This window comes from Populus euphratica, unplaced genomic scaffold (genome assembly GCF_000495115.2).
Source record: "Populus euphratica unplaced genomic scaffold, PopEup_1.0 scaffold244.1, whole genome shotgun sequence".
In the NCBI taxonomy this organism is placed as follows: Eukaryota; Viridiplantae; Streptophyta; class Magnoliopsida; order Malpighiales; family Salicaceae; genus Populus; species Populus euphratica.
The window spans coordinates 90,542-117,807 of NW_011500125.1; the positions used below are offsets into that span (position 1 = coordinate 90,542).

Below are 27,266 nucleotides of genomic sequence, written 5' to 3' on the forward strand. Positions count from 1 at the left end.
TAAAATAAAATAAAAATTATTTTATTTTATTATTTATTAAATTAGTATAAAATATTTTAGTTATTTTAAACAAAACAAAACAAAATTGATAATCTTGTTTTTAACATGGAAGGTTAAATATTATATATATATATATATATAGAAAAAGAGAAAGAAAAAACTTTTGGGTTGTTTGGGTCGAAGTGCAAACAGCCCTCTTGCTCCCCATGGACCAAGCCTAGGCGACGAGGCGTCAGTGCTTTCCCAGGTGATCAGACCTACTGGTTGCTAGGCCTAGGTGATCATGCCTGGTCTCTCTGGCCTGGTCAGTGACCAGTATAATTTTATTTTATTTTATTTTACCTCCCTGCTATTTCTCTTCTCTTTCAACATTTTTCTTTAACGTTTATTTTTCTCGATATTAATGGTTTTAAGACGCAGCACACACGATTTTTATTCGCTATTTTTCTGAGGATGCCCTTGTGATGAACAACACTGCAGGAGTCCAGTCCAGTCACTTCTTCCTTTACAATCACATGGGCTCTCACGTGACCTTTCCGTTTTTTTTTCCATTGTGGACCGGTCAAGCAAGCGGGGGGCCCACAACAGCATCATCATCAAATATTTACTAACCATAGCCGTTACGCAATTGGATTCGAGTTCCAATCACGTTACCTTTTCGAGCTTAGGGACTGTTTGGTTGAGAATTGAGATTGGAAGAAAAGAAAGGGGAAAACAGTTGATATTAAAGCAATCACGTCTCAAAACGTGCTTAAACATATTTGAAACCGTGATTTACATGAGAGCTTGTTTGGTCCCAAGACTTTGCAGGACAACTGCTGTTTTTTTTTAAATAAATAAATTAATTAAATGCTCTTCAAACTATTGATAACTGCAATGTAGCTCAACATAATAAAATAGATGAAGATGCGGGCCCAGATCAAGTGGTGGGTCTGCGCTGACTTTAAAGCTGTTGGTCACCGTGATTTTTTAAAATTTATTTTTTTATAAAAAAATATTTTAATATTTTAAATTATTTTAATATATTTTTACATAAAAAATATTTTAAAAAATAATCATAACCATACTAAATATGTAATTTAATATATCAATTCCAAACTCAACTAAAAAGAATATTTATCTTGAAGGGTGTGTATTATTTTTTTATTCTATATTAAAAAAATAAATATATATATTTTATTTTTATGATATATTTGTTTTTAAATCCACTTGTAAAGCCTTTAAGCAAAACAAATACTAAGTAAAAAACAAAAGGTAATATAATTCTATTTTTTATATTTTTTTAATGATTAGAAAATTATAATTTATCAACTTTATTTATAAGACTATATTTTTAGCTATTGTTAAAAGAAAACATCTTAGACATCTCAATCCAACTATTTCTAACGAAGGAATTCATTTTACTTTCCTTCTAGATAACAAAAAGGATCATTATACAAAAATAACTAAAAAAAACATTAGTCTTTTACTATGGTCCCGGGAAGAAAGGGAATTCCATCTCATCCTTGATTGAGGCATGATCTCTTGGTTCTTACCAAATGCCAGTTCTCGTGATGGCTGTGTTTGTGATTACTATCAACTTCAGGGTGCTATTTGTCATCTACTAGGAGCTGCTGGTGCTACTAAAGCCATTTTCGCAATTTTAGCTATACACCATGCAAGTATTTTATATGGCCTGCTTGCTCATTTGAGTGTCCTTGGATAAAAGGTGTGGTGGTGGTTTTTGTTTTTAAGATATAATTTTTTAAAAATATAAATTATATTTTAAAAAAGATAAAAACAAAAACATGTTTTTTGTATGGTCTTATAAAAAAAAAGTTAAAACTACCATCAAATCAATTATTTTTATTGGTTATCGCTGAAATATCTTTATCATAAAAGTGTTGATTTATAGAAATTATTTATTTTGTATTTTAAAATTATTTTTAAGAAATAATTGAGAAGTAGAGAGTGTTTTCCCCCATGTGATTTTATATTGAATGAGTTATGAAAAAAAAAGTAGATGGATGTTAAAAAATAATATAAATTATATTTTAAAATTTTATTTAATAATTTAAATTTTTAGGTTGAGATGGTTTTTTGATATAATATTAAAGTTTTGATAATTAAATAGTAATAAATTCGAATATCATCACTCTTATTTTCTCTTCTAATTAAAATTCAATCAATATTATAAGATAGTGTGAGTTTTTACCAGTTTTAAATTTGAAAAATTTTAACTGAAATGATATATATAATATAAATTATATTTGAAAACTTCATTTAATAACTTTAATTTAATTTTTATTTTTAAAATAATTTAAATTTTTGAATTGGATAAAAGGTGTGGTAGTGGTTTTTTTTTAAGATATAATTTTTTTTAAGTATAAATTATATTTTTAAAAGTATAAAAACAAAAATATATTTTTTGTGTGGGTCTTATAACAAAAAAAAGTTAAAACTACTATTAAATCAATTATTTTTATTGATTACCTGTTGAAATATCTCTACCATAAAAATATTGATTTATAGAAACTATTTATTTTATATTTTAAAATTATTTAAAAAAAAATGATTGAGAAGTAAAGAGTGTTTGCTCTCATGTGATTTTATATTGAATGAGCTACGAAAACTTAAAAGAAAAAAAGTAGATGAATATTAAAAATTAATATAAATTATATTTTAAAATTTTATTTAACAGTTTAAATTTTTAAGTTAAGATGATTCTTTGATATAATATTAAAGTTTTAATAACTAAATAGTAATGAATTGGAATATCATCGCTCTCGTTTTCTCTTCTAATTAAAATCCAATTAATATTAGAAGATAGTATGAGTTTTTATAAATTTTAAATTTAAAAAGTTTTAACTGAAGTGATATATATAATATAAATTATATTTTAAAACTTTATTTAACAAATTTAATTTAACTTTAATTTTTAAAATAATTTAAATTTTTGTTAAATTAATTTTTAAAATAATTTAAATTTTTGAATTGATATAGGAGGTTTGCCTGTTTGGGTGGCCATATCCATAACATACTCCGCTTACACTGCAACAACAAAATCATTCGGCTCATTAATTTTATAGGTAAGAGATTTTTCAATCGCAGCATAAGGTTCTGTGGATGCTTCAGGGAAATGCACTCTTAACCTCGATAAACCAGATCCCATCCTCAAAAACAATTTTATGCCTTTGTTGTGAGCCAATGCATCTCTACTTTTCACCTCCGTGTTATAAAACAGATTGATTGGTTCTGTGCTCTTGATTTGGCATCTGAACAGCTGACATGAAGGTACGTTTTTCCAAGTGCTAACTAAATCTGCATCATTTGCAGTTTCTGGATATGGAGCCGATGAAATGAAGAGGCGGGCATCATCTTTAATATGCTTATACTGGGGGTGGTTTTGTTTATACCCTGTTTAGCGCGGTGGTATAATCTAGCAAAATTTTATTTATTTTTAAATAATTTTAATATATTAATATCAAAAATAAATTTTAAAAAAATATGTTTATACATTTCTTATAATCAATTCCCGCCCAAGCACTTCGTTATCTAGCCCTCAGGCGCCCAGATTTCAAGACGCCTGATGTTGCACTCATAACCACCAATTTAATTGGTTCCAATGAGTGGATAAGTACAGATTAGTTCTCTCTGAATCATCATAAGGTCACATTTCAAGTTCCTGATTAAAAAGAACTCACTATTTAACAAATAAATTACAAAGACTAGCAAATTTTTCTACAATTTCGTATCCACTATGAGTACATTGATTTGAAACCTTCTGTCAGAGGAACTACTTTTGCTGACACCCTGGATTGCAACTTCAACACAGCTTCACGTATGTCCTGAAATTAGCAGAATCCATTTAGAATAGATTCAGTTGCTGATGAACCAAGGTTCCTCCATGCATCTGATACGATAATTCAGAGGAAAAGGCACAGGAAAGGAAAATGATGAAAAAACAAGTGTCCCTATTTGTAACATTCTTTCAGAAGGTGGGTAGTTTTGGGGTGATTCAAGTGATCTTTGCACCTGGAACTGAACATCCATCATCAGTTAAATTAGGACCATCTGATTAATCAGGTATGTTTTTGGGCATGGAAGATTTTTCCAAATACAGAGCAGCTAACCCGAGTAGAGTTGTAAATTATCAATTTAACCAATTTTGCTAAGATTTCTCATAAAAGAGACCTGCAATCCTAATTGCAAGGATAGCACAATTCCCATCATCTTGTATTTTGATCCATCTATTTATTTTAGTCATACGCACAGTGTCCCACTAGGTTACTGGGATAAAGGTAACAAAAAACCATTATATGGCTTGGTTCATTTCTATTCTCACCTCTATACTGTAGCGGGAGGAGAAATGAGTCAACAAGATTGCTTTGCTCCGGATCCATTTGGCATTTTCAATAATCTGCGGTGTTAACAGAATCCTATCTCAGAATTGCAATAATGAATGGAAAACATTTTGTACGGTCATTGACCAAAGATAATCCATGGTAACTGTGAAATCACGATGGGAGAATCAACATTCTTATACCTCAAACAGATGGGTATGGCCACGCTGTCGTGCATGCTCAGTGGTAAAATCTTCATCCAGGAAAGTTGCCTGAAAGACATTAGCTTTAAGACTTCAACTGATTCTGGATAACGAAAATTAATTTGGATTCTGAAATTGTTCAAGAAAAAAGAAGAGCATAAACAGCAGTAATAACTCCAACTCCTTGAATAGATGCCATGATTTCAGAATGATCATTGGAAAAGAAATATTTCCGAGGATAAAGTTGGCTATTCCATGTTCATAAGAAACCACACACCTTGCATATTAAGAATAACCAGAAAATGATTCTACAAGGTAAGAGATACTTTAATCTATACCTCAGTTATTAGAACTTTTGCCCTCAACGCATCTGCATTACGCGGATCAAGCATGTACTCTGCTGTGGTATCTCCAGTAAAGGCCACCTCAGGGGACAATATTATGTCTGTAATCTAATTAAAAATGCAAGCTAAAATGAGCATTCAGTTACTAAAATTTGCTACCAAGACTATGCTGCAGAAATTGCAAACCTCAACACCAGACTTCTTCAATTTCTCTATTTGTTTTCCTTTGAGATGAATGTATTGTTTCTTCAATTTTTTCCTCACCGAATAGATGACATAACCCTGGATAAAACCGAGTGATTTCATACACTTAAGAGATGAACAGTCTCAAGATTTCAAACATCATATCCAAATAATAATCTAATCCCAGCCTCAAACATAGCATCAGTTTTCCAAGCACTATGCTGGACTCGGAACACATGGTCTTTTAGATCAAGATTTCTGCTACTTCCCTGAAATAATTCTCTACAAAAACTGGTACATCTTTGGCGGTCTGACCAATCGTGAGTCATAATTATATTTCTTTTCTTGTAGCTTTTAGACTTTTTTGAAGAAGAAGATATGAAGAGAAGAAACAAAATGATGAAACACACCTGACTGGGTATAACATGTTGAGTTCTGAATGGCCGGACCACAACATCATTCCGCAATTCATATGTTTCACCTGAACTTGAACTTGTGAGTTGTGTTCAGCATAAACACTAACAGATTGTATACATAGACAAATCTAGCAAGCTAAAGGGGCATACCCACATCCAATGCAATCAAATCAAAATTAAGCTCTACTTGCCCCATTGCCCTGTGAATGTCAAATAGTTTCTCAACATCGTCTTTGATACACGGAGGGACAAATATTGTTGGAGGCTTTAAGCTGTACAAACCACGACTAGCCACATACATTGGCAGCCCACCCTGTGTCAGTAAATGTGAAATGAGCTCATGACAACATTCAAGGCCAAAAGTGAAACAGAGTCTAAAATATAATAAAACAGTAAACAATGACAATCATAGCAATACACGTGTTTAAGTGTCAAAACAATATGGTTTTTGCAAAATTATATAGTTTATCAATCTAGATAATAACTAGAAATCTCCTTCAGTTGTTATTACTGAAAAAAGAACTTAACTTTCTTCCAGATTCCACTCCAACCTCACATCCAGTTTCTAATCAATAATAATAAACTTGCCAGATCATGGTTTCAGCACATCCTCTCATAACTTCACCATATATAACACACAACAGACAGTGGTTAGCTTGATGTCACCATATTACAGAACATCCATATTCAATTCTGACAAAGACCAAGCATAACCCACAAGTCTTAGAACATGTTTTTTTTTTCTTTCTTCACAAAAACAAAGGATGCCGAAAACATGAGTAGTAGAGAAAAAACCAACAATGTGATCAAGATGGGCATGAGTGATGAAGACAAAATTCTGGTGAATAGCTCTGGTGGGGCACCTCCCAATATCAAAAGCACACTTAAACTCAGGTATAATTATACAAGTCTCTTGGCCTCCAATGGACAGACCCTCAATTGCATACCCTCCCAAGTCAATTCCTTTACGGATAACAGCAGCACGGGCCTTTCTGTAGTCTTCTTCTTCCTCAATAGCACGCCCGATTTCTGATAAAAAGCTGGAGGCTTTGACGATGAAGGGCTTGTTTTTAATTTTGAGAGGGAGGAAATGAAAATTACGGGTTGTTAATGTTGTGGGTTTTCCTTTTCCATGGAAAATACTGGGGAGGTGCTGAAAAGGGAAAAGTGACGGGATTTTAGCATTGTGAGGTGATGAGAATAAAGGGCTAGAGATTTGCATTTTGAGGCCAAGAAGACCGCATAAAGAAAGAAAGGGTTTTAGAAAGGCTTTGGATGAGTGGTTGGTTCAATCTTCAGACCACCTCCTGAGGTTGTGTCGTTGAATTTCTAACACCAGTCCTCGCTTCATGGAAGATAAGTTGCGCGTTTTCACGCTATACCCTTTCTATTTTTATAAAAAAACAATTATTGTAGGCTGTCATTTTATTTATATTTTTGTGAAGGAATGTGCTGTTCTATCTGGTTTTTTCAGAGCGAGTTTTTATTTTATTGTTTTTTTTAAATTATCTAAAAATATATTAAAATAATATTTATTTTTATTTTTTAACATAATATATTAAAATAATTTTAAAACATCAAAAAAAATAAAACAAAGAAAAAAATTTGACCTTTTAAAATACAAAAATAAACAAGAATAAGATATTTAAGTTTCTGTGCTACTATTATCAAGTTTTGGCTCCCTAGAGCACACTAAATTAACACATAAAAGTTAAGAAAAACAAACTTTAGAAATAAATAAATTCGAATTTTTCACCCCCAAAAAAAAAAATCCAGGGAAATCAAGCCTCATGAAAATTCTGGGATAAAATTAGGGTTTGGATTTTGTTTTTTTTTAAAGCTTTTCGCTGATTTGTTTACGTAATTCTCATATAACGTGACAAAATGACACATTTCTTGGCGGGAGCATATAGTAAAATGACAAGTCCGTAGAAAAAAAAAAAAAAAAAAGACCAATGCCTGAATGTGCTATTCACCTACTTATAAGAAGACGACGACCAGGTATTTGAGTCACTAGGGTTTAGGTTCGAGCCTGCGATGAAATTTGAGTCCTTCCATATATTTTGTTCCTCGACTTGATTGTGTGTAATAATTTTAAAAAATTAATAGGTTGTTTTTTAAAATATATTTTATTTAAAAATATATTAAAATAATATATATGTTTAAGTTAATTTTTAGTATCTGTACATTAAAATAATTAAAAAAATCAAAATAAAATTATTATTTTTTAAAACACAAAAAAAGAAATCCTCCTAGATGTACATCCATTTATCATAGAAAATCATTTTTTGCGGTTTAAAATCATGAAATTCCTCGAGAGTGAACAATCAATTCAGGAAAAATACGAGGAATCTCGGAATTTATCAGTTCTCTTAGTCATTGAACTTAAATAAGACAGATAATCAGCTGAAAATCGACTCGGATTATATACAATCAACTTTATTAGTATGCAATGTGCAAGTCACTGAAAAGAATGCGATAGCATCAAAATCACAACACCTCACACCTATGGATCCTCTATGTTATGGCACAATTTGTGCATTTCTGTGGGGAACGCGCCCCGAGCTTTACATGAACATTATACAAAGGGTGTATACTTGCTTTGATGGAGCTTGAGTGTAAACATAAATGAGTTCGGCTAGAGTAGCCCAGAAGCCTACTTGATACTCAAGGACTCTCTGAACGCCACATCGCCACAAACTGTAATTTTTGATCTCGAGAAGATAATTTCAGCATTCTGAACAGTGAAACCATGAATAATGGGCAAGGGGAATCCTTTTGCTAAATGTGCATTTGCATGCGGCACGAAAACAGTTTGGATAAGCGTCCACATAAGCGGCTGCAATGGGAAAAGAATATTAAACATTTTACCAAAAATAACAAGAAAAAATATTGTTCTTTAAAGAAAAGGCCTTTTAGAACAAACTACCTGAATAAGATACATCCGAAGATTGCCAATATTGCTCCACTTTAATGACATGGAAAAGTCATTCAATTTCACGCTGCCAACAAGGTTGTTGCCTGCAATTCCAACTGAACCTGATCCACGAATCACCTGTGTGAACATGAAGCAAAAGGGCAATGCTAACCATTAAAAGGATAGTGAGATCTTCCCTCAAATATTACAGGAAATAATAATAGTTAATTGTCATGAATAGCTTTTAAGTTGCACAGATATGGAGTTTGGAAAGGGTAGGATGTAGATGCTTTTAAGGAAAACAAATGCACTGGGAACAAAGGTATGAGCTGAATTGATGTGATAGAGACAGGAAGGTTTACTATTGCATATTGCCATTGAACAAATGTGTAACAAGAATTTTTCTATGCTTCCAGCAAGTGATGCAACGACAGCTGTAATAATTTTCTCAAGATCATAAACCCAATTGCAATACAGTGAAAGTACCGGTATCATACTATTTGCTATAGTTTTTCATCCAAGTATAACAGAACATAATCTATGAGTACAAACAAGTAGATTAAAAAAGTACATCATGTTTCAAACTTGGGCAGTGGTGAAACACAGTGTCATAGTATATGCATGTAGAAAACATTTGGTAGAAGCAGTGGGGCCATGCTATTCGGTCACCATCCATAATAAATTACTTGAGACAATATGCTAGGATTTGATAATGTTTCCCACAGGCCACCAACGTCAAATGTGACAGATTAATTGTTACACCAACGAGTCATAATTCTTGATAAAAAATAAGAAATAAAAGAACAGAATAAGGTCCAGCACAAATATAAAGCAAACAGTGATTAAGATTGTAGAACGTTTCTATATCTCCACTGAACCAACTTACCAGTGAAATGCATGCAACTGGTATCACTTGGTCTGCTTCCAATACATCAATTATCAAGTCTGCGTAAACGGTTGCATCGAGATTGTGTTCAGAGATCCTTAAGATAGGAGGAGATGACAAAGAGAGATTCATATTCATGTCATCATTTGGGTATTTCTTGTACAATTGAGGAACAATAAATCTCCATCCAGCGGTGTTTAGAAGAGACTGATCTGGTATTTTATCCACAATCCATTGCATAAATTTTGCCTGGCCAAAGAAAAATACAGATATTAAAATCTAAGTCAAGCCAGTAAAGGATATGAATGTATACCATACTAATCACATAGCTTCACCAAAATCCCAGCTCAGTTCTTCCAAAATTACCACCAAAAGTTTTGAATTTTGGAGCGTAAGTCCATCAAATATGAGTTGATTGGATTCAGTACTGATGAAAGTAGGATCATCTACTCCAATATGATGTAGGTTAAATGACACTCAATTACCCTCTTCATGAATCAATCCTAAATGTCCTCAAATACAACAGGTTCAGCGAATAAAACTAACTTGAGAAGAAGCAGAAGCAACTGAGAATTCCAATGGTCAGTGTCAACACACTTTTGGCTCTACAGCGTTAACATAGGATTCAGATTCAGATCACAACAGATAAAATATAACAGATTTGAAACTTACATCATAATATAAGGCTGAAGCAGAATTGAAAACAGCCTCATCCAGAGAAATTCCAAGCATTTTAGTTGGTTCAGTGCACAAAACCGAAGGCAGTGTATTTTCATAGTAATACATGGGGATTGGAATCTTTTTCCTTGCTGTGAATAACCCGTTGATGTCAAACCCAACAGAAGAATTACTCAGTGAAGGGTTGTCCACAAAAGTTACATTTATTGAAGCATCATCATCTACTGGAATTTCTTTCGGAAGAGATTGCAGAAACAAATCAAGCTTTAAAATTCCTTCTCCAAGATTCTTGGTAATAGCATTTTCCACTGCAGACCCTATTTGCTCTTCAAATGCATCTATCATCCTGGAATATGAGAACAAAAGGTATTAGTCTACATGAGATATAACACTTTGATCCTAAGGATCGTCATCAGGTAACTTCATGGAGACTGAGTTTCTCCCCTTCTCTACCTTCAACTAATGGGGGTTGAGGAACCTAGGAATAGGGCTTTCACCTCATAAAGGTCAGGGACTAGACAAGGGTTAACACAGGTAGTACCTTTCGATTAAATTTGCTAATTGGTAGATTTTGTGGAAAAAAAGGAAGGTCAGGAGCTAAAATGGTGTGCGTTATTTATCTCAAAATATTATCTGATCTTTGGAATGTACTGGAAGAAGCAAAACATCAGATCTAGAAATAGGTTATTGGACAAAGAAAATGGTAAATGCTGGCATATAGTATGCAAAACACAAAAAGCTCAGCCAAGCATTAACAGAATTTGGAAGCAACAAATTAGATTTGAGGTAGCATGGTGCTTCGCAATCAAATGGGAGTTTCCTGTAAAGAAGAGCCTACCCTTGATAAAGCCAAGATGCTCCTCCATCCAATTTTATAGATATATCTTTAACATAACAGCCACAGTCCATAAGGGAGAGCTTCAGAGTTCCCTCCTGGTTCTTCAGGCCTAGTGTGAGCCCCACTTCCATGCCTTCAACCTTACCCAGAAGCAGCACTGATCAATTTCCCTTTGTTATCTAAGCGACAAAATATAAGCAGACAAACACAGAGGAAGCAGACAATTATCCAGCTCACATACAAAAACATTATACCTTTTGACATCCATGTATACCTCAAGTTATATAAACGTTTAAAGAAAAAAAGAAGAGAAAGTTTAGGAACAATCATGAGTTCAAACATATTAGCCTTGTCAAAATATCTTAACACACTAGCCTAGCTGCCGAAGTATTGGTGTACAACATAGTCAAACTTGAATTGTATTTAACGCCGACAACGCTAATCAGGATTAAGCCCCGCTTCAACACATTAAATAAATGGCATTCAACTAAACTTTGAACTCCCTAAGCTGTATACCTTTACCAGGTCCAAAAAAGTCAAATCAATTAAGAAAAACGACATGATAAACAACAACCACATTTGTGCAAGAACACTCAATGAGAAACTCTTACAATGATTCCAATTCATAATCTAATTGCCTTCCTTCCATGAGCAATTATTGCAACTCAATCAACACAAAATAGCAACTAAAGTCCACCCCTAAACACAACCGCATGACATAAAACAAAACCCACTTCAATGCACTCAAGAAAAGCATTTGCCCATTAACAACTTAAACTTCCCTGTAAACCTAAAAAAGCAAAACCCACACGCTCAAAACCAATAAATACTACTCTAATAAGGAAAAAAACTCGTACCTGAACAGAAGCACGGCCTTTATCAGAAATCTCCACAGGAAAAAGCCAAGTATTATATTCATAAGACCAATCCATACTCAAATTACAAGTGGTCCCAGAAGCAACAATTGCAATGCCAGTATCACCAGGCTTGACATAAGAATCCAATACTTGGAGTTGGTAGATGGTGATGTTGGAGAGTAGCATATGGACATTGCCCAAAAAAGGGAATTTAGCAGTTTTAGTAATGTTGGGAAGTTTGAGAGGGATGATTGAAGAGATAGCTTGAGTTATGAGCAAATCCTTGAGGAAATCAAGGCCTTGTTGGGATATGACTATAGTAGTGAAAGCTTCTTGTTCTTGTTCGATTTGTGAGGAGGGAATTAGCAAGAGACAAGTTATTAGGAGAAAGAGGGGAAGGGTTTGTGCCATTTTGGGTTCTCGATTTCTTCTCTGTTCTTTTCCTTCGTGTTCTGGAGTGAAGGAAGAAAAAAGGTTTTTTTTTTTTTTTTAATAGGAGGAGTCTGGCTGTGGTAACGAGGCCGCCGTCGTGTCATTGGCAGCGTGGCATGTGATGTAAGATTTCTTTCATTGCATAAAGTCACAAATGCCCATGTAATTCGCCTTGTTGAGTTAACACAGCACCAACCAAACTCTCATAATTTTGAACATAAACTAATTATTCAGCCGTGCTACACCGAGGGTTTGATTAAAAATTATGCGTGGATTAATTTTATTGGTTTAAAAATACTCCTAACTATAAAAATATAATATTATTAAAATAATTTTTTTAATATTAAAATAATAATATATTACATTAATTTATATCAATCTGATTTAACATATCAAATTCATTAATTAATTTAGGTTAATTGATTTGGATCAACCCTATTTAATATGTCAAATTTATAACCAGAATTATAAAATTATAATAATCTCATAAAAAATAAATTAAAGTAAATTCTTGGTTAATCTAAAAATAAAATTAAAAAAAAGAAAATTAAAAAGTAACATGCGTTAACTTGTTAAACTAGTTAATCTAAAGATAAAATTAAAAAAAAAAAAAGTAACATGCGTTAACTTGTTAAACTTGCGATTCAGATCATAAGATCGAGATAATCTAATAAAAAATAAATTAAAATAAATTACTAATTTTAATTCCCAATTAATTTAATATTAGAAGATGAGATTAAAAAAATTGATTAAAAATAGCATAAAAAACAAACTGAGTTAATTCATCAGTCTTATAACTTGTATAATGAGATCAAGATAATCTTCATTAGAAAAACAAATGACATGATTAATCATGGGTTAAACTATCATACATGACTCAAGTTATAAAATTAATATAACATCATAAAATATAAATCAAAATAATTATTAAACTCAATCATCAATCAACCATGTCGGCTCCAATGTTAAACTATGAAATTTGTAAAAATTTTAATAAAAAATAACACAAAAAATAAGTTAAATCAACTTGGATTACCCTATTAAACAATATTCTTAGGTTATGAGACCGAGATAACATAATAAAAAATCAAAATAAATAATAAAGCACAATTTTTAATTAAACACGTTATTAAATAATGAAATCAGAAAAAAAAATCAATTGAAAAAAGAAAAAAATAAGTTAATCGAGTTAATCTGTTAAACCCACAACTTGTGTTACGAGATGGAGACAACCCAATAAAAAACAAATTCAATGATGAAGAACCAATAATCATGATTATGAGACCAATATAATTTCTCGGTAGAAAAAATGACATGATTTAAACTAGGTAAAAAATATCAAATCCAACTACTTTGATCATAAAACCAAAATATTCTCATATAAAACAAATCAAAATAAATTATAAAATTTGATTCAACCAATCAAATTTTAAATAATGAAATTTGAAAAATCTCAATTAAAAAACATAAAAAAATCATAAATCAACTCACGTTAACCCATTAAATATTATTATTGGATTATAAAATCAAGATAATTCAATAAACAATAAATAAAATAAATTATAAAATCGAATTCTCAATTAAACCCATATCAAATAATCAAATTAAAAAAATTAATCAAAAAAAAATTCACGTCAATCAAGTTAACCTATTAAATCATCACCCATGTCACAATAGTAAAATAACTCAATAAAAAATAATTTTAAAAAATATAAAAAATACTAATTTAATAAATAGTGATATGTGGTGAACGGTTAGTAAAATTTCATTTTATTTTAGTTTTTTTTAATTGTTAATTAATTGCTTTTGAGATTACGATTATATTCTCAGGGAATGTTATGAATTAAATTTATTTAAACCACACGCAAAAGGTAATCGAAATGAACACTCCATCCTTGCTTTGTTGCTTGTAGTTTTCATATTGATCTTCCGTCGTGATGTGATGGATATTAACTTCAGTCGCACCTCCATCGTTATTAACTCAATTTGTGGCTCGTGTATGTTCTTAGCTCAATGTCTCGATTGAGCAGATAAAACAATTTGTATATTATAATCCCAATACTTTTATTATATCATAGTAATTTATATTACCATAATCTCACTTAACTAATTATCTCGATAATCTATACTTGTAATTAATATTAAGTTATAAATGAGAAATTTTGAATTTTTTATAATTTATTTTAAAGTGTAATTGTGGTTATTTTTTAAAATATTTTTATATTAAAATAATATTTTTTTATTTTTTAAAAAAATATTTTTAAAATTAACACATGAAAACAATCTAAAACATATAAAATTTTTTAATTTTTTAAAAAACACAGCTTGCATTGAATTCCTCTTAATGAGAATCTATACCACACGCATTTATATAAAAAAAATTATTTATATGCATTGTTAGGTTTAGAAATAAATAAATATTGTTCATTAGTAAACTAACTCAATACATAAAATAAATTGTCTTATTTTTTTATGTAGTTTCGCTAATTATGAACAATTCATGCGAAAGACGGTAACTACAAATAAAAAGAATACGATTTCAGTTTAAAAAATTTCATTGTTACCTTAAAGAAGAAGAAAAAATATATTTAAATTACAAAAAAACTATTCCAACTAATAATACTTGCACTTATTATACCATACTGGTATACCGTAAATTGTTTTCTTGTTACTTGTGAAGTTGAATCAATTGTAATCATTCCAAAACAGAATGACCACACTTAAATAATTTTGAGGGTGCATGAAGTTGAATCAATTGTAATCATTCTGTTTTGGAATGACCACACTTAAATAATTTTGAGGGTATGGTTTACTGAGTAGTCTTTAAATTTATTTTTTAAATATTATTAATTTAAATATTATAAATTTTAAAACTATTATGATTATTAACTTTAAAATATATAAAATTAATTAAAATATATGTAACCTAGACTAAATACTCATATTAATAAATATTAATAATAATAAAAAATCATAGTAATCACCATTCCACATGCAAAATAATATTCTTGATAATTATTTATTTATTTGTTATTATTATTGTCGTAGTCAAACCTGAATTAATAAGGAAATGATAAGTATGTGTTAAGTCTTCTTTATATATATATATAAGTACGCCGTTAAGAAAAAACTGCAAATGGATGTTCCTTTATAAAGTAATGATTTTGGTATTGTAATAATTTTTAATATATGTTGGAGAAAAGTTATAAATTGTAATTTTTTTGTAAATAAAGTTTTAAGAGAAAGTTTTTTGTGGAACTCATGCAAAATCATGATATATACTAATCAATTAAATATTTTTATTTATAAGAGTAAAATATAGTTTCAACCACTCTACTATACAGACTTTTAGAGTTTATTTTTATGGTTCAACCTACTTATTAAAAAAATTAAAAGTATTTTTTTACCTTAAAAGCATTAAATTAGTTTTAATATGTTTATATTAAAAATTAAATAAAATATTATTTTAAAATATTTTTAATTAAAAAACACTTTTAAAAATTATTATACAGTGGATTACCAACCACACTTCCTAGACATATTAAACTTTCACTTATTTAACTTTTTTCTCTCAAACTTGAAAAAAAGAAAAAGCATACAAACAAACTAACATCATTATGTGAGGACTAACATCGTAATGATAAGGCATTCAAATAAAAGCTTACAAACAAACTTGCAATACATGTTATATTGAGGGGTTGAAATATTTTTTTCAAAAAATACAATTCACGAATTAGATTGTATACTCAACTAGATCAAATAAGTTTATTTATTTTATTTAGATGCTAACAAAATAGGTAATAACAATAAATATATCAAAATTTTAAAAAAAATCATAATAAATTAGGGAGAAATTTTTTTTTTCTAAAAAAACAATATAGATTAAGTCTTAATCAATTAAATATGAAATGATAAAATTTAATAAACAAAATAAAAAAAAAACGATTTTAGATCAACCTGAGTTAGTTTGATAAACCTATAACTAGGTAGTAAAAAGTGAGTCTAATTAAATGCTAAATAATGAAATTAAAAAAAATATTTAGTTATACAAAATGATCCAAAATCAAAAATAATATTTAAAAGAATGATGATTAAAATTGAAATAAAAAATAAATTAGAAGATAACTATAATTTTTTTATTGAAAAATAAAATTAAAAAGAGAAATCAATTGAATAAAAGAACCCAAAAAAACAATTAATAAAATAATAATCAAATTGTAAAAAATAATATATAACAAATTAAAATTAAAAAATAAAATAAAAAACAAATAAATTATTTTTATAAAAGGATTAAGAATAAAAAATAAAAATAAATAAAAATAAAAATATTAATAGCTAAAAAAACAACTCTAAGATTTTGAATAGTTAGCATAAAATTTAAGAAAAGTAAAAAGGAAAAAAAAAATCATATTCGTAACAAATCATCACACCGTCATTGCCATCACCTAACCAATAAGAAGACACCATGATGATTTTAATGACATTTAAAAAAAAAAGAATCTTTTGTTCTGGAGAGGCATTGTATGGATCACCAAAAGGTACTGGATGCGTTCCACTTTTACTCGTAGTTTTTAAACCCGGTCTGGTTCAAGGCCCGGATTCCAGGTTTTGACCGGGTCATCGGGTTTTGACCGGGTCGGCCGAGTCAATTTCTATTTTTAAAAAAATTCAAAACAACATCGTTTTAGTAAAAAAAACAAAAGTCAACTGGTTGCAACCGGGTTTTTGACCGGGTCGTCCGGGTTTCACACCATCATTGCCATCACCTAACCAATAAGAAGACACCATGATGATTTTAATGACATTTAAAAAAAAAAGAATCTTTTGTTCTGGAGAGGCATTGTATGGATCACCAAAAGGTACTGGATGCGTTCCACTTTTACACTTAAATATTATTTAAATATTATTAAAAGACCATCTCAATTTGATAATAATAATAAAAAATATATATAATAAAAAGATGGAATGATAGTTTTTAAAACTTTGTTTTAAATGATAAATGAGTTATTTTGATGTGATTTAAGCTTTTGAATGATAGTTCTTAAAACTTTGTTTTTAATGATAAATGAGTTATTTTGATGTGATTTAAAATTTACGATGATTGAAAAAAATTCTAGATGTTAGTTTTAAATTTTTTTTAAAGATAATTAAATTATTTTATTGTACTTAAAATATTGAAAAATAATCCTACTCTTGATTAATCTAGTAATACCATTGTCTTGTAAGAAGATCAAAATACCACCATTTATTTTTTATAGAAAGGGCAAAAATGTATCTATATTATTCCAATGAATAGTTAATTACGTGTATTTGAAAAGTTAAAATGCCTTTCATTTTAGTTTTTTATTATTATTATTATTCTTTTTCCTGTAACGTATATTAATAATATTTGGTTCCCATTGTTCATATTTGTTTTTCAACCAGCAAGCGGGCATCTAATGGCTTTCTCCATTGTAGCATTAAAAAATTATTTTTATTTTTTTTGTATATTATCATTGTGCTACTAAACTAATGAACAAAAATATATTATAGAAAACACTAAAATATTTGTCTTTTATATAGAAAAAACATTGTACTTTTTTATTCACACATTTAAAAATTACCGTGAATTTACTATATTTTTTTTATTTTAATCATCAAACTTTTATTTTAGATGATTTATCTTAATTAAACATCAATTGCTTATAATTTACTAGGCAAAGAAAAAATTTAAAGATAAAGAATTGAAATGAAAAAGGCACCCAAAATAAGTGGCTTGTATAGAGTTTGCACAAAAAGTACTCTCTGGTCATTCATCTACAAATAATACAACTTAGGTCCTTTTAAATTTTTTAAATTCAATTTTGATCCAAAAATTTATTTTTCTTATATTTTAGCCCCTAGTTAGAAAGATAAAAGATATGGTCTTGCCAAATTCTAACGATAAAAAGAGAAAATCATCATTGACGATGATTCTGACCATAAATAAAGTTGATATTGGATGCAATGGGTTTTATTGGATGATGAGAATTTATTTTGAGTATTATTTAACCCTAAAAGTGTTTGATAAAATAGATCTGCTTTTGAGAAGTTTTTGGGTTTTGGGTTGATCTTTTATTTTTAGATTGATTTTTGAGTTGTTTGAAGGTATAAACAAATTTATTTAAGTATTTAAATGATTTTCTATGTGTTTTGAGATCAAAAAAGGGTCAGAAAATGATTTTTTTATTAAGACCCATTGGCTTGATTTGTCGATAACCTTTTAGTTGCTAGATTCTAAATCTGCAAACAACAAGTTGTTTACCTGTATGTAGGTCGTATCATCTACAAACTTAAATGACTTGTTGTTCACACTCAAAGACAATATGTCATCTAAGTTTATTTCACGGGGGGGGTAAGGGTGGATCATTATTTTAGATCAGATGCATCATTAGTTTATGTACCTGGCGTGTTTACTTTTCTTTTTTTATTTAATATTTATTCCATAGTTATTAGACCCAACTTGAAATAAGGATTGAGGATCAAACTAGAAGAATCAACCTGATTTTACAAAAAAAATATTTATTTTTAAAAAATATCAAAACAATATTGTTTTCAATTTTTTTAGAAAACATTAAAAGATGTTGTGATGAATTTTAATTAAATTACTCGAGTTGACCATTTCACAAGTCAACCTATGATCAGGTAAAACTAGATCACTTCATTCATTTGGTTTTTTTAAACTTGACATGATCTGGACCTCAAGTCAATCAAATTACAGATCAACCTGTTAAGTCAACTTTATTTTTATTGCAATGGTGTTTTCAACTCTTTAAGCATATAAAAAATATTAACACATTCTTTAATTGATATTTAAATACTTCTTTTCTTTTAATTTAATTTTAAAAAAGATTTTTTTTCTTAAATTTTTAAAAGGTTAGTTCTGTCTTTTATTTTAGTTTGATGAACCACCCTTGTTTTTTATTTTTTATTCCTTTTCTTTTATGAAAGGTCACCTAAATTAGGTATTGTTAAATGAAAAAAAAATTTAGAATTTTTTTGGTTAATTTAAGTGGGGTGTATGCCATAGATCACATATATGTTAGGTTTATCCAGAGTTAATTCAGATTTTTCTCTCTGTCCTTATTTGATTCAATACTTTTACTTTCAATTTCTTCTTATGATGTTAAATTGATTGAAATGATATCATGATTTATTTTGGTTTGATATTTATTGGGTTATCTTGATCTCAAACAAACACCTCAACATTTAGTTTGTTTTTAATTTTGCGAATGTCTATTTATCTTATCATATATTTAAATAAAAAATTATACAGAAAAATTATTGAACTTAATGAAGTTCATGATTTGGGTTACCAGTTTAACTGGTTAGCTTCAGTTAATTAGAAATCAAGTTTCATAATTTATTTTTTAAATGCACATATAAACTTTTAAATTTATAGTTGAGATTTTTTTTCGTTAAACAATACTTTTGAAATGATGTCATTTTTCATTTTTTTGTTAATTTTTTTTATCTAATCCACGGCGAGACACGAGTCAAATAGCTAATATATATTTTTTTTTTATCTAATCCATGGCGAGACACGAGTCAAATAGCTAATATATATTGACAATAAATCTCACCGTATTCTATTACTTTCATAGTCATATACACTAATGATTGGTTTTTTTTTTTTTTGATAAACAACACTTATGAAATGATGTGATATTCATTTTTTTGTTAAAAGAAAAAATTATCTAACCTGTGGCGAGACACGAGTCAAATAACTAGTATATATTGAAAACAAGTCTCACTATATCCTATTCTACTTACTTTCATAGTCACACACACACACAATAACTATTTGACCCGCTCTTCATCACGGGTCATATATTTTTTTCTAACAAAAAAATTAAACATTAAGTATTTATCAACATCTTTTTTATATAAAAAATTTTAAGTGTAAATTAAAAGGTTTATGCACATATCTAAGTAAATAAATTAAAAATCATTTACGTTAATAAATGAAAATAAAATCAATAAAGATAACGAAAGATGTAACTGGAAAAATTGAGAGACAAATGATAATATATTTGATATTGCAACATAGACTATATACCTAGTTCTGTTCAATCGGTTTGTTTATTGAAATTAATTTTTTATTTAATTAAATGACAATAAAAATAGACACACACATGAGATTGATTTAATAAAATCAAAGAGAAAAATATATTACGCAAGGTAACACTTATGAGAAATGCTATCCAAAAATAAATATATTTTATTTTTAAAAATAAATTTTATTTATATAAAACATAAAAAAAATATAGATGGATTAGAATAACCTCTCCAAAAATTAAATACATACAAAATAATTAAAAAAACAACCACTATTTAAAAAATGTTAAATAAAAAATCAAAGATAAGATATACTAATTTAGTTATAAATTAATAAATTATTTTGAAAAATATATATTAAAAAAACATAAAAAGAGGAAAAATTAAAAAAAATTAAAAAATCATACATTGTTAGGTCTAGAAAGTTAGGCCACATCACTCATGGCCCATTTAGAAAATGCCCGTATGTAAGGACTCTTATTTTCTTAAATTTCTAATGGGACTAACAATTATGAAGATAAATAAAATAAAATTAGAAAACTTAATTTCCAAACAGTTCAATCTTAAATGATGAAATATAATAAATATTAAATAAAAATAAGATCCTGAAAAAACTCAAGTTAGATTAGGCTAGCCTGTCAAACTCACAATCTACATGATAAAAGTATAAAAAGAATAATGGAACTGAAAAACTCAAGGAAAATTAAATCCTAACTAATCTAATGTTGAAGTATGAAATAAAAAAATCAATTTAAAAACTTTTCTAAAGTAAATTCAACAAAGCATGATAAATAAAAAGAATTGAGATAACATGGCTAATTTTAAAAATTAGTGAAAAACTCCTTAGAAAACAAATAAATAAAAACAACAGAACTCAATCTCTAATTGAGTAAATGCTGAAGTTTGAAAAAAAATGCTCATAAGAAAAAGGAAAAATACAACCAAGCAAACCTAAGTGAATTTTCTAAACTTGGGTTAATATTTAAAATTTACAACTCGTGAAATTCTAGACATAGAATTAATATTTTAATGTTGAATGATGAAATTAGAAAAAAATTAATTTTAAAAAATATCAAAGTAAAAAAATAGCAATCAAAATAATGATAATGAAATTTGATAAGGAAAAAAACTTGAGGATGAAAATGTAAAATGAAAATCAATTTAAAAAATTATCTCAAATAAAACAAATAGAAATTAAGGAATGAAGATCAAATTTGAAATATAAAAAAATTAAAAGGGTATGAGGTTGAAAAAGAATTCCAAATTTATAAATTACATCAAATAAAATAAATAGTAATTAAAAAAAATGGATCAAATTTGAAGGAATAATAATTTAAAGGGTTGCTTTAAAATTTTGAAGGGAAAAACATGAAAATCAAGGAGAAAAGAAAAAAAAAAAGAAAATAAAGATTATTAGGGTCTTAAAAACCATATAGTGTCCTAGAGAGGACAAGTATAGATGATGAAAGATTTTTTTTTTTACTTTAAAAACATACCTTATTATAGAATCGCTAGGTATGGACTTGTGTCATGTCACAAGGCCAAACTATTTTTTCATGTAAAAAATATATTTAGGAGTTACAAATATATTTTACAGAAAAATTATGTGATTCGTATTATAGATCTTACTGGCTCAAATAAATTAGTTTTATTTTAATTAGATGTTATAGACAACAACCACTTGTGAACCAAATTAAAAAAAATAATCATGATAACATGAAAAAATAAATAAATTTTCAAAAGGAAACAAACAATGTAGAATAATTTTCAGCTCATTAAATACAAAAGAATAAAATTTGAAAAAACAATGACATAAAAAAATTGACTAGAATTAACTTGAGTTAGCATAACAAACTTATAAATTTAGTAATAGGGTCAAGTCAATCATGGTGATTGTGTCAAACTTGACGTCTAAGTCATGAAAACAAAATAATCTGATAGAGAAAAATAAAAATTAAAAAAATCATTTAAAAAAAATGTTAAACGATAAAAATATAAAAGAAAATAAATATCACTTTAACCTTTTAAACTTGTGACACGAGTTATTAAACCGAAAATACCCATACATGAAAAAAATATAAAGCTTAATTTTTAATTAATTAAATGTTAATGGATGAAATTAAAAAAATAATTGAAATTATACAGAAGGATTAAAAATAAAAAATAAGGATCAAAATTGAAATAGAAAATAAATTTTATTTTTTTATTAAATGGTGAAATTTAAAAGAAAAATTAATTTAACAAAAGGACGGAATAAAAAATAATTTTTTTGAATGAATGACGACACTAAAAAGAAAAATCCATTCAACAAAAAAAAAAGGACTAAATGAAAAAATAACATATCCTAAATCGGATTGAATGATAAAATTAAAAAAAATTAATTCTTTTAAAAAAATTAAAAAAAAAAAATAATAAAAAAATTCCTTGATAATAAATTGTATTATTATCAACAACACATATCACCTTAAAAGGAAAAAAAAAAAACACTACATAGCTTCCAACAACCAATAAAAAAAAGATTTTGATCATTAGAGGCACCAACCATTTTTTATGTTATTTTTATTACTTTCGACCAACTTAGTAATTACAAAACAATCTTAAGGAAAAGATGTCAATATTCTTCACGACTTATATTTTTTTTTATCTTAGAATAAATATCAATATTCTTCACGACTTATAATTATACTATAAAATTAAAAAGAAAAATACTAAAATATCTTTATACAACAATGTTAATTTTTAAGGGGTATTTTAGTTATTTTATTTTACATTGAAAATTGAATACACAAAAACACCCTAAAACAAACTAATAATAATAAATAAATTTTACAAAAATACCAAAATAAATGGTACTTAAATTTTAGTCAATGCAATAAAAATCACTCCATTATTCTAGTGATATGTCCTTGGTTACATAGAATTCATCTTATTTTTTAGGAATTATTTGTTTTTATAGTTAAAAATATATTTCGTGATTTTTTAAAAATTTTTATTTAAAATTATTTTGATAGAATAATATCAAAATAATTTTTAAATATAATATAAAACATTATTTTTATATATTTTTAAATAAAAAATACTTTAAAAACTCCCCACATTCTGGGAAGTACCATAGTATATTTGTTATGTTATATTTTTAAATTACAAACCAGCTTTTGACAGCCAAAAAGAAAAGAAGAGAAAACAATCAGTTTTCCCAGGCAGAGGCAGCCTCCATCAAGAAGAAGAAGAAGAAGAAGAAGAAGAGAACGATGGCTTTGCAGACTGGGGTCTCTACGTCCAAAGTTCTCATTCTCGTCGGTGCAGGTCTCTCTCTCTTGTCCCTTCTTTGCCTTCTCCTATAATAAAAGCTTCAACTTTACTTTGACTCCAATGCTTTTCGGCTGCTTCACGATTATTGACCCGATAAACAATTCAAACACCTCTCAATCAGCAATTTCACCCTCTTTTGTTTTTGATTTAGAAATATAAAATCTCATGTAATTGAATTGATAAGGTTTTATTTTTTCTGTTTCTTGTCTGGATGCAAAAATTTATGAATTTTTTCGTCCATGGAATTGTGAACTCACTTGATTTTAGCTTATCAAAATTTTTTCTTGTTCGTATGTATGCTATTATATTCATGTCTCTGTGTTTTTTGTTTTAGGTTTGACTAGTTCGATTATTTTGAAAAATGGACGGTTGTCTGAACTCATTGGGCAGCTTCAAGAATTACTCAAGGGTGTTGACGAAGTCGAGATCGCTCCTTACAAATACGACACTGCTCTTCTTGCCGCTCAGGTTTTCCAAGTTTTTTTTATCTAGTTATTTATAAGAAATGGGTACTCGTGGAAGAGCATAACACAAAGGAAGAAAAAAAGAGCATCTTTTTTCGATACATGATGCGTAAAACACATTTTAGCAGATTTCAGTGCATCTAAAAAGTTCCAGAGTTGGACTGTAAATAATAGACCCTGATGCAATGTCAGTTTAAATAGATGCAAGTTTGCATGTGCGATTTTGTATTATGAATTAAGAGAACCTACTTCCTTCTTAGTTCAGGGCTGCTAGTTTAGAGAACCTGGCTGAATTCTTCTCACGGAGGACATCCTAGTGGCCCCTAACTTTATTCCAAGAACTGAATCAAAGGGGACTTTCTTCCTAGAATCAGAATATGGGAAGCAGAGTCTTCTTAAAATGTTGGGTAATTGAAATCCATTGGAGGTGTGATAGACTGCTTTCCATGTGTGCTGCCATGCGTGTGAGTTTTGGGAAGGTTTCTGAATCTTCCTTGGTGTACTGGTATCTAAAAGAGGGGATATTAATGTGTGAAACAGGAACTTGTTATATTTCTAAAGGAGTCAGGGTATTTGGCGATTGTTAGCAATCTATCATATTTCTCTTCGGATTGACTGTATTTTTTGATGTATTCTCATGTGTCTCTGTCTCAGATTCGTCAATTGGCACAAGAGATTAAGGAGTTGAGCTTATCCAGTCCTGTAACCATCTATAATGGAAATTCTGTTTCTAATGGTAAGTACACCATATTTTTTTTTTAAGAGCTTAAGATTCCAAGTAATTTCCATACTTTTCTTGAAGAGTAATAGATTCTTAGCAGTCTACTTTTCTCTATGTCCTTCATTTCTATATTCTTATTGTGTTTTGAGTTGAAATTTCTCTCTCTTTGATCTTCTATTGATACTTATTTGCTGATAGACAACCAACCTTCCATTGCGCTTGAAGTTGATTAAAAAGGCATCAAAATTGCTAAATTTTTGTCCATCTCTAACCAATCAATGTGTAAAACTCTTGGTTAACGTTTCAGGACTCTGATAAGCATGCATTACTTTTATTTGAAGGTTTAATCACTTGATTTTACTGTGATGTGCAATGTATTTACTTAATTTGAAGGACATATGTGGATCAACTATATGCAAAAAAACCAAGTGGCTTGTTAATAGGACATTTCATGCTTCCTTGATCAGTTCCCTTCTCTCCCCTGAAGGAAAGGGAAAGGAAGAGAAAAGGATAAATGCTATTCATAAGTCTTATTTGGAATGACTTAAGAAATAATCAGCAAATTTTAAATTTTGTACTGCAATTATTTCAGACTAGAACACTAATCATAAGTTAACTGCAATTGAGATATCCAAGCCGATCACAAGAAAGCTTTCAGATTGTTTCTTGAATGAAGCCTAAACAAGGACTAGATAACTTGTAAGGTAAAATTATAGTAGGATTTAGAATTTCCTCTAAACTATTTCTTTTCCTGATGTCAAAAGGCATCCAGGTTCAATTATTGTGTTAGTTTTTTTTTTTTTTTGTGAGTGCATGGTTATATTAGATATTTTTGGCAACATCTTGCAACATTTCTATTTTGGATGTCTTGATGGAAGAGTAGAATATGCAATGATGCTTATAAATTTTCTTGTGTACACAGGGAATTTTTCTTCTTACCTAGTGCCAGCTGCTGCACTTGGAGCAATGGGATATTGTTACTTTTGGTGGAAGGCAAGATTCTTAATGCTTAAAGTGAAAACAATTTCTTATCCCAAATGCTGATGGTATTGCACCTGTTAGCACATTGTCTTCTTGTTGATAAATGGGTGGATGCATCATCTATTTGCTTTGTGGTGCAGGGCTGGTCATTTTCAGATGTAATGTTTGTAACAAAGCAAAATATGGCAAATGCTGTTGCAACCGTGTCAAAACAATTGGAGAATGTATCTGAAACGTTAGCTGTAAGTAGGATGACTTATTCTTTCTAATAAGTATTCTTTCTAATCAGTCTCATTTCTTAGATAGCAACTCTATGTTTTGGATTCTTTGCAATATTCTTAATTCTCTTCGACTGTCAACTTGTGCAGTCAACAAAAAGACATCTGACAAAAAGACTGGGAAATTTGGACTGGAAGATTGAGGAGCAGATTGAAACATCTAAGCTCATTGCCAATGATGTACGTTCAGTACTCTCCTTTTATAATTGATAGATATTAATCATTTGTTTCTGTCCTTTTTCCCCCCATTTCTTCCTTGCCTAGGGCATAAGGTATGCTTTTTGCGTACAAGCCAAGCTTAGGTAACCAACAGATGCCATATCCAGCTCAGATTGTAGAAATATGCACGACAGTAGGAACATGAGCTTGAACTTGATTGAGCTACCTAGTGAACCTGATCCTGAACAGAAAGGCAACATGATGTAGATCAGAAAAGAGGGAACAGCAGAATAGTTGAGGAAATAGGGTAGAGAAGAGGGACATTTAAGTCAATTCAGAAAGTGAAAAATCACGTGCAGAGCATAGATTTAAGAATGAGGTGAAACCAAAGGTTACAACTTACAACAGCGTGATTTTTTAAAACAAGGGAAAACATGTAATATACAAGCGGCCATTAATAGGTTTCCCTATTTTATTTCTTTTTGGTGTAGCTTAAATAGTTCACCTCACTCTATTCTTTGCCTGTCGGCACATTTGGATTTTAATTTATACTGTGCGTCTGATTCTGTTTCTTATGAATATCCACACCCGATTCTGTTTCTTAGGAATACCCACACCTGCATCTGCACACAAATGGATATGCTCAGGGTAGATATTATTTAAGCTAAATCAACTCATATCAAGATAGATATGTATTTCAGCTATGGTTTTACTTGCATGCAGATAGATGACATGAAATCAAACCTTTCCCAAATTGGATATGATGTTGAATCAATTCATGAAATGATATCGGGGCTGGTGAGTTGCAATGCTTCTTACAGCTTAAAATTTATTTTTGATTGGAGGATGCCTTTGTTGATTCCTGATATCTCTAAAATCTCAACAGGAAGGGAAGCTTGAACTTCTTGAAAGCAAACAGGTGTTTTTTCGACTTCTTAATCAATTAGTTCTTTCTAACAATGTGCAATGGCTCAGAAATTTTTGAATCCGCATCACACAGGATGCAACAAACTCTGGTCTATGGTATCTCTGTCAATTTGCTGGAGGCCTTAAAGATGGACCCGGCACTAAAGCTTATCAGGTCTGGTAACCACCTGCTGCAATTTTACCTCCTTTCCAATTCTAATAATCTTTAGGTTATGGACGTTTTGCCAGGTCCCTCTCCTCTCCCCTCAATGCCAGTAACCCACCCCCCCCCC

General features: G+C 29.2%; 3 protein-coding genes and 1 long non-coding RNA gene across 5 annotated transcripts in view; 1 reads left to right on the forward strand and 3 right to left on the reverse strand.

The window, feature by feature from the left end:
• Positions 1-3,571: 3,571 nt before the first annotated feature.
• On the reverse strand, positions 3,572-6,839 carry CPZ (Metallo-hydrolase/oxidoreductase superfamily protein). Its single transcript, XM_011005189.1, has 8 exons — positions 6,268-6,839; positions 5,619-5,781; positions 5,463-5,533; positions 5,056-5,151; positions 4,864-4,977; positions 4,526-4,594; positions 4,325-4,399; positions 3,572-3,827 (listed from the first exon to the last, which is right to left on the reverse strand). Exons 1-8 carry the CDS (start codon positions 6,688-6,690, stop codon positions 3,738-3,740), a joined length of 1,101 nt encoding a protein of 366 aa, XP_011003491.1. The 5' UTR covers positions 6,691-6,839; the 3' UTR covers positions 3,572-3,737.
• Positions 6,840-7,872: 1,033 nt separating this feature from the next.
• LOC105110217 (lipid-binding serum glycoprotein family protein) lies at positions 7,873-12,144 on the reverse strand. Of its 2 annotated transcripts, none has more exons than XM_011005190.1 (6): positions 11,645-12,144; positions 10,788-10,927; positions 9,944-10,295; positions 9,272-9,520; positions 8,398-8,523; positions 7,873-8,307 (listed from the first exon to the last, which is right to left on the reverse strand). In XM_011005190.1, exons 1-6 carry the CDS (start codon positions 12,053-12,055, stop codon positions 8,125-8,127), a joined length of 1,461 nt encoding a protein of 486 aa, XP_011003492.1. In that variant the 5' UTR covers positions 12,056-12,144; the 3' UTR covers positions 7,873-8,124. The 2 variants fall into 2 exon arrangements, with proteins under 2 accessions (XP_011003492.1, XP_011003493.1); XM_011005191.1 differs by having other exon boundaries at positions 10,788-10,966; positions 11,645-11,722.
• Positions 12,145-23,288: 11,144 nt separating this feature from the next.
• LOC105110219 (uncharacterized) overlaps positions 23,289-27,266 on the forward strand; it is a 4,905-nt gene continuing 927 nt past the window's right edge. Inside the window, exons 1-9 of the mRNA XM_011005192.1 lie at positions 23,289-23,458; positions 23,799-23,932; positions 24,583-24,664; positions 25,572-25,642; positions 25,771-25,872; positions 25,999-26,088; positions 26,791-26,865; positions 26,954-26,986; positions 27,068-27,148. Coding sequence (XP_011003494.1) covers positions 23,404-23,458; positions 23,799-23,932; positions 24,583-24,664; positions 25,572-25,642; positions 25,771-25,872; positions 25,999-26,088; positions 26,791-26,865; positions 26,954-26,986; positions 27,068-27,148 — 723 coding nt within the window. The 5' untranslated portion in view covers positions 23,289-23,403. The remainder of the gene's footprint in view (positions 23,459-23,798; positions 23,933-24,582; positions 24,665-25,571; positions 25,643-25,770; positions 25,873-25,998; positions 26,089-26,790; positions 26,866-26,953; positions 26,987-27,067; positions 27,149-27,266) is intronic.
• On the reverse strand, positions 26,154-26,784 carry LOC105110218 (uncharacterized). The gene is made up of 2 exons (XR_839428.1): positions 26,656-26,784; positions 26,154-26,589 (listed from the first exon to the last, which is right to left on the reverse strand). It is a non-coding gene; the product is annotated as an uncharacterized LOC105110218 (long non-coding RNA).